Source organism: Bombyx mandarina, chromosome 01 (assembly GCF_030267445.1).
Source record: "Bombyx mandarina strain Sakado chromosome 01, ASM3026744v2".
Classification (NCBI taxonomy): domain Eukaryota; kingdom Metazoa; phylum Arthropoda; class Insecta; order Lepidoptera; family Bombycidae; genus Bombyx; species Bombyx mandarina.
Window position 1 is genome coordinate 13,093,766 of NC_143208.1, and position 13,558 is coordinate 13,107,323.

At 33.8% G+C, this 13,558-nt stretch overlaps 1 protein-coding gene across 2 annotated transcripts; it reads right to left on the bottom strand.

The window, feature by feature from the left end:
- Nucleotides 1-518: 518 nt before the first annotated feature.
- On the bottom strand, nt 519-7,583 carry croc (transcription factor crocodile). 2 transcript variants are annotated; one of them, XR_016323668.1, is made up of 3 exons: nt 6,406-7,522; nt 6,077-6,249; nt 519-1,114 (listed from the first exon to the last, which is right to left on the bottom strand). XR_016323668.1 is itself a non-coding variant. In XM_089730419.1 (2 exons), exon 1 carries the CDS (start codon nt 7,426-7,428, stop codon nt 6,421-6,423), a length of 1,008 nt encoding a protein of 335 aa, XP_089586545.1. In that variant the 5' UTR covers nt 7,429-7,583; the 3' UTR covers nt 519-1,114; nt 6,406-6,420. The 2 variants fall into 2 exon arrangements, 1 of the variants encoding a protein (XP_089586545.1); XM_089730419.1 differs by lacking the exon at nt 6,077-6,249 and having other exon boundaries at nt 6,406-7,583.
- Nucleotides 7,584-13,558: the final 5,975 nt, after the last annotated feature.

A 13,558-nucleotide genomic window follows, 5' to 3' on the forward strand; every position in this document is an offset into this window, starting at 1 on the left:
CTTGACCGGTTGTTCCTTCCACGGTTTGATTGAGTGATGATTCGTTAAAATCCATCGAATATCGAGCCGACCAAGTGGCCACTTCTGGGTCTCGCTTCATTCACACACAACAAACAAGCTAAAATTACTTTAACTATAAGTAATCATTCGATATCTTTCGGAGAACGTTTCAGAATTTGAAATTTTTAAAAAGTTTTTTTTTTTTTTTTTATGTTGGTAATATATTTTCTTACACAGGTTGCATTGCGTCATTTTTATCTATGTCAGGCATATTTTTAATAAATAAAATTTACTGCAGTATTTTTGAGAGTTCGACCTTATGTCTCTAGGTGGGTGGCGGTGTCCACTTAATATCAGGTAAAGCTGTGAGCTAGTGAGCCCATTTAAAGCAACAACAAATAATTTGTATAGTTATAAGAAAAATAGTATATTTTATTTCTGTGGGGACAATTCAATTTAGTACAATTATACTCGTAAACGTAACCTATTGGTGGATCTAAAATGTAAATGAAAACCAGTTTAGATTGCGTCATCCTTGTATAATTACTTATTAATAATATAAGTAGGTAAAGGTATGCATTGTCAGTGTTCACTATATTAATTACATCGTGACATCCATGAATTACTACATTTTTACTTAGAAAACACAACAATAGACTAGAATATCGGCACATTCTTTTAATTTGCTCTACATCTCATCTCTCTTATACACGGGTGTACAGAAAAATAGTTAATATTTAGCTAACATTAACTATTATATACAAATACATTCGTTTACAATATAACGTACCTCGCACTGTACAGTTCGATCGGACAGTTAACACTGAAATAACTTCGATACTATCATCAAAAAATCGCTAATACACATCGGAATTATATTAAGCATCTTAAAATAGAATAAGTCCACTAATGAACAAATATACATACTAATAATAAGTCTTCTGACACTGTCGAATATCTCGCAAGATATCTGTACATATATAGAAGCGTGTTCATAAATAATACGTGTCCGTGAATTTGTATCACTTGTTAGTCCACACAAGAAGCCAGTTCCGTTGCGGAACGTTGAATTTCGTTTTCCGGTTGCGTTTTGCTCAACACCCGTTCATTGTACCTGCGACAAAAGAGAAAAATCGTAAACATAAAAACGTTAAACTAAAGAGGTCTGAATGTACTCAAAGTGATTCCCAACTTCGAGACGAAGTATTGTCACCTTCTTAATTTAAATGATGTAGTGAATTAGACAATATATATAAGTAAGTACTTTCGCATACTTTTTATCGCAATTAGCGATCATAAAACAAAAATTTTAACGAAATGCACTCACACAGTAATAATATACATTATATTTAATAAATATTTAAAACCACATTTCTCTCTGTGTGTAGTTAGAACGTATTTAAAGTAACAACGATTCTCTTAAAACAAATAAATTTCTATGAAATTATAATATTAAAAATAAACAGAACATATGTCTGTAAACCGAAAATTAAAATACCGAATCAAACGTATAAGCTATACTAAAACTTCTAAATGCGAATGAACCATTAATGAGTGAATTATGTACGTATGTATACAAAATATTCATTGAAGTGTGTGAAGTGTGAATCACAAGTGAAGTGATTTGTAAAAGACTTCTGTGTATATGAAAATATGAAGAAAAAAAACCCATAGAAGTATAACTTCTCCGCGTCTACGCACTGACTGGAGCACAATTCATACGTAAAACTTACCCAACCATAGTAATATCATATTTTACTTTATTTAGACATTTCTGAAAGATAAAAAACAAGGAAAATGGTCCTTTATTTATTTTCCTATATACTTTATTTATCCACTTCTGTTTAAAGTGATAATTAAATTATAGATGAAAATATGGCACGAAATGTAAAAATAAACTTACTTTTACGTTTCAATACATTTCAGACGATATAATCTTTGTTTTATATTTTGTGTAGTAGATATTGTGCCAATATTAACATTTTGGACTAGTGAAAATGTTAATAGATAGCTAAAACTTTGTAGTTACAAGTATTAAATAAATAATAATGAAAAATAATGTAATAATTATTTATTCTTCAATAATAATAATAAAATATTATATAGCGAGTCTAAAACTGAACAGAAGATGGGGATTAAACCATAGAAGATTGATGCATATATTTCGGAGCGCTTAGTCGAATCAAGGACTTAACGGATCTGTTTACCTTGTTATATATTTAATTTTAATTAGAATAAACGAGATTTCATGCAAAAAAACATGTTTTTCATTTAATTTTGCACAATGCAGAGGCAACTAATCATTTTTTGAGTACAACATGTTTTGAAATTGAATTTATTTAGATGAAATATTAAAACGCATTTCAAATATTAAAATGTATTATAAGTTTTTTATATTAACGATTTTCATTGAAAATTTTCAGTCATAAATTTCTATATATCAACCATTTGTATTATGAAGTTCCGTCACCCTTCCGACTTATCTTGTATATTTTTAAATATATGAAATCTCTCAATTCCAAAACATTGCAAACTATAGGTACATTAGATGAATAATTTTTACGGTACATTGTACCATTAAGCCGTAGCATTGAAGTATTTTATTTTATTTAGAAGACAAACAGTGAAATTAACCTTATATAAGGGTTACATATTTATTATGGGTAAGCTTATTAAAATTAAATTAAATAGCTAGTAAATATTATGTTTTTAGAACCAAAACTCATCTCATAGTAAACCTATGTACTAAAAATGTAATTTCCTTTATCTTTTAGATTTTTCTATATAGAAGACTTTTTACGTACTTTATTATTTTACTTAGGTGCTCGCTTTTTAACGAGTTTGCTTATCAATTACGGGTTTAATACTTTAAGTAACATCATTAATGATTGATCCAATTTCTATTTAAATTTTTATTTATGTTAACATTAGAAAAGTTTAGTGAAAATTCGTTTCAAATAAACTAAAAACAGTTGAGTTTAAATTAAGCCAAACACAGTTCAATAGATAGTCAGAAATGTAATTTATATTTAAGTTTTAAAAGAAACTGTAATCAAGCATCCAGCAAATCTTACATTTAGCACAAAATATGCGCCGTGAATTCCCGAATGTATGTTCTACATATATAATATATATAATATATAAAAATATATAGTATTATAAATAAAATTACTGGAATATACTAACAAAGTAATATATTATATTAAATAAATAATAATAATATTATCATTACTAAGTTTTACGTATGAACTGTGCTCCGGTCAGTCCAGCTTAATATATTAATATATATTAATATGTATTATTACCTATCTGCTATTTAAATTAACTTTTTTGTATTTACATAGTTAAAATTTTGATATAATTAATAATAAGCACTATAAAGCATTTACTTGAGTTAAAAACTAATATTTCATTAAAACGCCGGCTCGTTGTAATTCTATTATTGATAGTAAAAATAGGAAAAAAAGAAGATTATTTTCCAAATCGATCAGAAACCGTCTATTTATTTTATTATAAAACTAAAACTTCTAGGACGCATTAAGTTGAATTTGATCTTACGTAATAAAACAATAAGCTAGCTATGTTTAGAGAAATTATAAAGATGTAAGTCAAAATAAATAACTTCATATTTCGCTTTGAAACTTGAAGCCAAATATAAATGTTATCAACAAATAATACTACCTGACCTACTGTAAAACAACCCGAACTTTTACGTTAAGCCATTGTAACATAGATAAGATTATTGTTGGGCACAGAATCCGGACGTATTTGACAGATTACCTATTTTTATCTCGTATTTTGCGTACTCTTCCGCTTTTAGGGAATTTTTTGCGCATAAAATTTTAACTGTAAAATAAAGCTTTTATTAACTGGCTACTGCTGATCTTAACGTTTAAAGCAATTATTTTCCTCGCTTTTACATATATACATATATGCTAAAGCTATTAAAGTAAAACACACAAATAAACGCGCGCACACACACACACACCCATTTGTTATGTATAATTGGTAGTATTGTGGTATATAAAGTGCTTTTATGGAAGAGTGGAGTCTCCTAGTACAGGCTTGCACGCTTAAAAGGAGACTCCAATCATTGTAGTGTTTTGACTCGCTTTAGAAAATAAATTATTTTTGTATTTTTTGTACATATACATTTTTGGCATTGGAAAACGTTACGATTATCATAAATAGAATTTACTACAATAGATAATTCTACAAAAAAATAACAATTAGAATGCAATACTTTATTGGGATCGACTGTAATCTTTTGGCCGATCTTTATAACTCGAACGCAAAGTTCACGAAGCCGCGTCACATACATACAACACGTATGTAGGTTACATCCACAAAATATTACAACCGCAAAAGTTATAGCCTTACTAGCCATAAAAAAGAAATCGTATATTGTTATTAAATGTGCTTATGAAAACAACACTAAAATTTTAAATTACCCATAACGTGCACTGCGATTCGGCCAAACACAATCCGAGACATAATAAACAAGATTGTATATTTTTCGTTGTTTTATGAAAGTCTATAGTGTGCTGAAACCTAATATATTTATGGATTGTTACGGCGGCGATTTCAATATGTACTATATACATAGACACGCGTTTTCCGCAGAATTAGCACTGAAGAATGTACCTAAACAAATTTATTCTATATCTATTACTGGTGGTAGGACCTCTTGTTAGTCCGCACAGGTAGGTACCACCGCCCTGCTTATTTCTGCCGTGAAGCAGTAATGCATTTCAGTTTGAAGGGTGGGGCAGCCGTTGTAACTATACTGAGACCTTAGAACTTATATCTCAAGGTGAGTGGTGGCATTTACGTTGTAGATGTCCAGTAATACTATGGGCTCCAGTAACCACTTAACACCAGTGGGCCCATCCACACATCCAAGCAAAAAAAAAAAAAACTGATTTTTACTGAAAATATTACTTTTGTGTTACATAGCCCTATTATTTTATTTTATTCTTTGTATTTGAAATATATCTCTTTAAATCTTAGTATAATTCAAATATAAATAATAAAGATCAACTTGTAGGTGTGTAATCCCTACTAAAGGTCATAACTTTCAACCCATTAAATAAATTAATGATAAATACAAGAAAGCTATAGATTTTTTAATTCATATTGTAATATTAACATTTGGATGAACTGAAATAAAACACCCAAAAAGAAAACAATAATGGAACCGCATAGTTAGTAATTATATTTTAGATTTCTTTAAATCACATACAAATTACTCTCAGCCGACGAACATCTTCGTTGCATAGGTAGGTACATTTTGAATGTTAAATTTTTTGTACTAAATGAAACAGCACTTGGTCACCAGATGGTCAATTCTGTTGTTTGACGGATAGAATCCAGAAACAACAGACAAATGTGTACACAGTTTTATCACTTCCGAGAGCTTCACATTCGTAAACAAGCACACGGTTTAGCTTATAGTCAAACGACATTAACTTTGATGTCATTATGGCTTTGTAAAGTGTAATGGACCTGATTTTATTATTGTTCACGTGCTGTTCGCGGTTGTTTGCGGCATCTAAAGCTTTTAATGATTAATTAATGAAGATGTGCTTTTTACAATCGTATTTTTTTGTTTAATCTCTCTATATAAAAATGAATTGCTGTTCGTTAGTCTCGCTAAAACTCGAGAACGGCTGGACCGATTTGGCTAATTTTGGTCTTGAATTATTCGTGGAAGTCCAGAAAAGTTTTAAAAGGTAGATAAATATGAAAACGCTCGGAATTAAATAAAAATAACAATTTTGTTTTTCCTTTGATGTGTCCCCGTCCGACGGATTCTTTTATTTGTTTTAAGTTTATTTTATACAAAAGTTTAGGTTTTTTATTTATCGATTGAGGCACTACGAAGTCTGCCGGGTCAGCTAGTTCCTTAATAAAAATTAGTGTATATGTTGTTATACACTTTCATTGTCTTTTACGGTTCTTATCTTTAAGGATTTTATATTATTATTTTTAGATTTATATTTATTTTCGTTATGTTTGTCGTATGTGTATCGAAGGGATCTAACTCTGTATTCGTAGATGGGAAGTTACAACATACCTATAGGTGTAATCGAAGCGGGAGGCGGCAGGGTCGGCCGCCGATCTGTAAACAGTGGTTATCGACGCGCCGCCACTTGCCTTCGTGGCATCTCCGGCTAATGCTCTATATTTATCCGCGCTGGAACTGACGCGTGCGGCTAAATCCGTTCGGCGCCGTACGATGTCGGCTTTCTGCAACGACAACATCGTCACGAAGCGTCCCTAGGCACCACGGGTCCGTCCATTATCACGAGGACCGGATCCAGTGCCCAACTCGCCCAGCGGAATTCGCTACCGCAAAAAAATGTCGCAAGCGCAGCAAAAGAATAAAAATATACAATAGCTTACCTGAAGTATTTCACTTCAATAGGACTTGTGTGCCGGAGCGGGTGCAGCAGCCACACACGCCTGGTGGTGGTAGTAAGACGGCGCCGGCGTGCGGTAGTGGTGATGCGGCGGTGACGCGCGGTAAGCTTCCGGCGGTGGCGAGCCTCCCCGAAACCCAGCCAACTGACAGCTTGGTGGTTCAAATAAATCACGAAAAGCCGGCGGGAGTTGCTCGGTCGGAGGCTCGGGTGCTGTATACCATCCCGATGTGGCTGCACGAAAATCTTCCGCCGCTAAAGAATACGGCTGCGGAGAACAGTACACCGCAGACGGCGGCAATCTCGGTTCATTGAATTCGTCAAGCGAATCTACTGGCTTATCGTATCTTGTGCATTCCGCGCCGGGTTCCCTCTTCGGTCGGCACTCAAAAATCCGTGGTTTTACATCAGGTTTGACGTCACGTTGCTGTCCGAGAGCATCAGCTGCCGATAACGCTTCTTGCGCGGCGAGCGCCTCCTGTGCTTGTTGAAGTTGCTGTTGTCGCTTAAGTGCTTCTTCTTTTTCCTTTAAAGCATCTTTTTTCTTGAAACGGCGCCGCCGCCTTAGATATGAACCGTTATCGAACATGTTATACGAATCTGGGTCTAATGTCCAATAACTACCTTTACCAGGTTTTTTATCGTCTCTGGCTACTTTAACAAAACACTCGTTGAGGCTTAAGTTGTGTCTTATAGAATTTTGCCACCCTTGTTTGTTTTCTCTATAATAGGGAAATCGCTCCATGATAAACTGATAAATACCATTCAACGTGATGCGCCGCTCTGGTGCATTCTGTATTGCCATCGCAATAAGGGCTATGTACGAGTATGGCGGTTTGACCATGTCTTTCGGTGCCCCCACATGCTGCTGATGCGGGTGGAGGTACGGGGCTCCATAACCATAGCGATATTGTTCATAAGCGTATGGTGCGACGCCGGCTGAATATCCACCGGCCGCACCACCGCGGTACGCATATGGGCTTTGTTCACCGAAAAGAGCATGCATTTTGTAAGTTAAAGTTCACTGCGACGACATGCTCACACCGAAACCACTGAAACCTCGACGCGTTGCTCGTTCGGCAACAAAACGATGACTGACTGATTTTGTTTAGATTCACAACAAGGCCCGTTTACATAGCGGACGCTAAACGAGAGACGAATGAACGGTGTCGTGGGCGCTACCGCATAGCGTGACGTAGCACACCGGGGCCCCGCCTTGCAAATCCCCGTCTCGTTTCTACTGCCTACCAAAGAGTACACTGTCTCTCTCGTGTAGTCACAACGTGTTAAGCGGGGCGGAGCCAAAGGCACTGGGCCGCGGCCCGGGGCAGAACCCGTGTGCTAATGCGGTTCGGCCCAATTGTAATACCACTCACCCTATCTCAAGAGCCCCGAGCACTGTCACCCATTGTCGCCCACATCGATCAAATTCATTGTTCCATTGCTATACCATATTTTTGAAAATTCTATTTCCCAGTTGAAATAATTTTACCATAATAGCTTCCATGTCAAAGCGATTCTCCATTAATATCTATGTTAATACTTGATTCACATTTGCAATACGTAAACTAGATTCATTTTCTTCAGTAACTTTACTTGACTAGTTTGATAAGTGATACAATTTTGTGAAATTAATTTAGATACCTTTTAAATATGATTGATTTTTTGTGTCGCATAGATACCTTAGTAAGTATTTTTAATTTCATATTGTAATTAACATCACTTGTATTCCTGCAATAAGCGGCTAAATGTACAATTTTTTGTTTAATCTTTCGGAGGCTCAGAACCAAACTATTGGGCTTTTGTTGGTTCAACCTCTTGTGAATGTTTTTACGTCACTACTTTAATATAGTGCACCAGAAGATCGTAATGCAATAATTACCTATTTAGATAATGTTCCTAGTTTCTAGTGTTCCTAGTTCCTACTGTTTCTAGTTCCTAGTGTTCCTAGTAATGTCCAACACTCGAAATTCGATTACTAAAACTAGTGTTAAATTAATTAAGTTCATGCGTACCAAATGCGGTAGGTAGAGGCAAGGCATGACCCCCAGTAAAAGAAAAGATCTACTTAGAACCAGTCTACTGACGTCAAGACGGCCAGGCAAACCGGCTCAATCCTTATCGTGTGTTAGTTAGACACCACAATGGAAACGTTTCGGCCAACTTGAATTCAAACATCAGCCGTTATTATTTAAAGAATAAGGTGTTCGGTGCGACGCGACTATGCAAGTGCTGTACCAAACTTACTGTTGCGTTGTGGTAAATGAGAGTGGACTGTATTTATTAGTTTCGATATCTTTATTAGTCCATATGTGAAAAATTAAAGATATATGAATATATGAAATCGATGTGTCGTATTTGGCGGCTAGAATTGAAAGGGGAAAAGTGTCATAGCGGGCGTCGCTCGTTGACACTTTTGGCGTTCCGAATTCAAACACTTACTAAAAATATGTAGGTATTTAACGCATTTTCGCAAAAGAAATCCACGATGTAGAAAGCAAATCGTTTAATAGAAAAACCTAACCGGTTTATGTGGGGCGGCAATTTTTTTAAATATAATCGAGACTTCGCCCTTGTGCTTCGAGCTGGATGACAGCATTCAGGTTGTAATATCTATCGGCTTTGCAACCACGGAATTCGGCGCTCGTTGACCAATGTACGAAAAAAACAAAATAACAAATAATAGTTAATAAAATAAAAAAGCGTGGAGTGCTTTTCAGGATATTAACAAAATAACCCTTTTACTCATATCTGTTCATAAAATATTTATAACTACTGATACCATGCACCCCACGATTTTTTTTACAATAAAAGCATTTTTTTTTAAACAATTTTTTTTTCTTCATATTTTAGTTGAATTTAAATTTTTTTAATTTTTTTTAAAATTTTGATTTGTCATCGGTCCTAAGTATACCAAATTTCGAGTTAATCCGACGTTTTGAAGGGGGTCAACATAATGTTCAAAGATTCCGTTATATACTAACATACATACGTCTGAAGCTAATAAAAGTGTATTAAAAACATGCATGATATCGACATTTTTATATATTTACTGTAGGGTAAAATATATGGATGGTATGGTATGGTATAAATGGATAGCTGTGCAAGACCACGCGGGCTCTCAGCACGATCCACCGCTAATAACTAATCCCACACTATTATTCTACCATTATCAAATAAAAGTTTTTTAGAGTGTTATGTAAAATAATGTTCAAATTATGTTATTTAAATAAAATTTGTTAATTTATGTTCAATTGTTTTTATCTTGTTTTGTGTTTAGAAAATCATAAAAAAAAGGTTCATAATTTTCATCTATTCCTTAGATAACCGATTCTCATTAACTACGCCTCAGTACCGTTTAACACCAGGAGAAAGGAGAGCACCGGTGTCCAAAATTACTAAGAAAAAAAAATGAACCTTTTAATATTTGCTTAATTATTTAGTCATTTTTATAGAAATATATATTATGTTATTTATATTCGACAATTTATTTTATTTCCGGAGAAATTTCAAATTCTACATATTAATCACTTGATAGTGTAAGTTTGAAAAAGGAATTTCGAATTTCTTTTCATTTTGTTTCCGAGAAAAATCGTATTAAATCAATAAATTCTATCATTGGTTAGACACATTTATGTGAAATATACCTACTATTTCCTTATCCATAAAAGCGCACTAGGGCCCTCTATACTAATATATCAAGGTACTAATTTAAACAACATTTTTGCAAGCTTACAGGAGAGCCATTTAAAACTTAAAATTTGGAAAAAATTCATGACAAAACATCTTTTCAGTTATTGGAATGGGATAAACATAATTGAAGTTCAATTAAAAACATTAAATTGTTAGTATTGATACCAAATAAAACCGACCCTTTAATATCAAAGATAAATGTCGTGTATTAACCGAAATGTCGCTTAAACCAAAACAGCCTTTCACCCCTCGATGTAGTTTTAGAAGTTCTCGTGACTCAAAAGCAAAATCATTCTATGCCGACGTTCAAATCTCGAAAGCAGGTAGCATTATTTTTCTAATGACAAAACCGTACTATGTGATCAAGAATATCCCTGAATAAAGGAATAACATCGTGATTGGTACACGACACCGTCATAGCAAGAAATTTATAAATTTACACATTTATTATTGCTAGGCGTATTGTGAACCGTTATAAAATATAATTGAGATTGATACTTCAACCTCTTGTCAGGTACTGGCGGTGGGGCGTCTCGTGAACCCGCACGGGTCTATTTCTGCCGTGAAGCAGTATTGTGTTTCGGTTTCAAAGGCAGGACAGCCGTTGTACTATAAAAACTGAGAACTTATGTTTTAAGGTAGGTGGCGGCATTTACGTTGTTGATGTCTATGGGCTCAGGTAACCGCTTAACAGCAAGTCGGTCGTGAGCTCGTCTGCCAATCAAAGCAGTAATAAAAAACGACATTCATGTTGAGCACACTCGCTCATCTACGCAATCAACATTAGGTATAAAATACACGGCCCAAATGTTTATATTACAGCTTGAATATCATAATAAAAAATCAAGACACTCCAGCCGTAAAACCTTTTTTACCCTTTATGTAATTAATGGAAAATTAACGAAGGAAATCAAAGGAATAAATATGATGTTTAAAAAAAATGCATTAGGCATACCTACTGTAAGTAAATCTGAATGTGGTATGGAAATGCTTAAATGTCCCTTTTTAAAACTAGGACCATTGACATCTAATAGTATTTATGAGTTACTAATACGGGCTACCACCTATCTGGTTCACTGCCAACCCACAGACATAATGAAACTAATGTCGTTTTTTGACATAAAATCGAATCTCAGTTAAACTATAAAATGACTAATTATTCGAAACCCTTAAAACTGAAACGCATGAATTTGCCACTTTGTTGCCGAAATAAACAGGATGAATAATAGAGGTTAGTAATTATATATAGCTATGCTAATGTATTAATTAAAGATTGAACTTTTATGACATGATTCCGTCACCGTGCAAGTTCGTAAAACACGTGTTTCGTCATAAACTTAGTGTCTGCCCTCCGAATTTGAACACAGGCATAGTCGCATCACTCAAGCCAGCGACCATAAAATATCTGGAAAAAGTTATATTTAAAAAAAATCAAACTAATATCCATAAGTATAGTTACTGATTATACTATATTAACAAAAGAAAATAATTGGACCGCATAGGACGATGCGCCTGCGCGGCCCTCTCCAAGCGGGAGTTAATCGTTTAGATAAACATAGGAAGTCGTTACCAAGGATTGTTGACACAAGGAAATGTGTGAAACGTTTTGTTTATCCGAACAAAAAAAGGGAAAGACGCGGATTAGATACTTGCAATTTAATTTCGACTATCTGTGAATAATTATAAATAACATTTATAAAGGAAACATTCCAACTTAAAGAAATTGAGGACTTTGATAAGTCACTGTAAAAAAAAGTAATTAATTTATATAGTACCTATCTGGTATACCTTTGTATACCATATGTCCGGTTGCTAGATTTTCTTCTCTTACAAGGAGTAAGAGATCCTTTTTTTGCTATAACATTTGGCTTTATGCAATGCTTTTGATAACATCGTCGAGTTTATTTAATCTTCAATTATTCTTATGTATAGATAGATACTAATATTGTTTGTTGTGTGTGTGAAAAATAATATAGAGTGAAATCACTGGAAATTTATTTCTTAAAATTGTATAAATTGAAATGGAATGACACGAAATGAAATAAAATTTAAAAAAAAAATCTCTCACGTAATAAAATTTATATAATAAAATCGTAGGAACATACTAAGTCATCGCTGGATTTGATGAATGATGAACCTGAGAAACCACGTCCAGCTACTTTAATTTCTTGTTCCTAAGCCTATGTAGGTATGCATTTTCTTAAATTCTAAATATGTAGTTAATATACCACTATTGTTACCAACCTGAAGAAAAACTAACAAAATAAAGCAATGCACAATCTTCGGGCATTAAAATCCAAGAAGCCAACCCCAAACAAGGTTGTTTTCAGTTGAAAAAAACCCAAAATTAATCATAAAGATCGCGAAAAACACAATAATCACATACTTTTGATGTCATTACTGAAATGTAATAAAAATAAAATGTGCGGTTTGCGGTATGTTAAATGCTAAGGATCTAATTAGTCGAGAAGTATGCAGTAGTACCTATAGTGTATTTTCTGAAAATTCTGTCCTGAAGGATATGCTCATAGCAGCCCAGTGACCTTTTAAATAGGTACCTATTTTTTTTAAAAACCTCATCTTTCTTTTTCAATTATAGACGATGGTATCATGACGAATAACTACTGGAAATTTAATAAATGGGTCATCCATTTTTTATACACGTGTCAGGCAGGTCGAACGGTGATTGCCGGCGACATATTGATTGTGACTAATCTCGTTAAGGTAATGTAGAGCGCCTACTTGTATAGACAAAACCAAGTCGCTGAGTTGATCCATCAACAAATTGCCCTGAAATATAGTGTTGTCAATTCTGATGTACCTTATTTTTATTATTGCTAAAATGGGTGAACGAGCTCACAGGCCAACTGTTGTTAAGTGGTTACTGGAGCCCATAGACATCTACAACGTAAATGGGCCACGCTTAGTGGGACCTAAACGATATCGCTATTTAACTAGTATTGGTCATAAATTAATATAGTCTAAATGTGCCCATGAGCAGCTGTACAATGGGCGTGGATTAAATTGGATAAAAGTGGGATAAAAGTTTTAAATTCAATTGTTTTTTAGAAGATCATTTTAAGATACTTATTTAAATAATTTTTAATTATGCACTGCACTTATATTTTCATAATTATTTGAAAATATTATCGCTTTCCAAGGTATATCACCAGTGGTGAAAGAAAGTGGAACCGTTGCCTTAAAAATAAATTACCGATTCATATAAAGTTGGGGAAAAAGTCTTTTCACATTATAGTATGTATGAACTTGTAATTAAATCTCTTTGGCTATACTAATTGTATCTGGCTGGTTTTGCATCATTAAAAGTTTAAATTTTAAAGAAGATATTATAATTCCAAATTCAAATTAGGCAAATGTGTGATTTTTATTTATTTTTCGTACTGTCAAGGTGAGTGAATCTAATGAAAAAATTCGATACATCT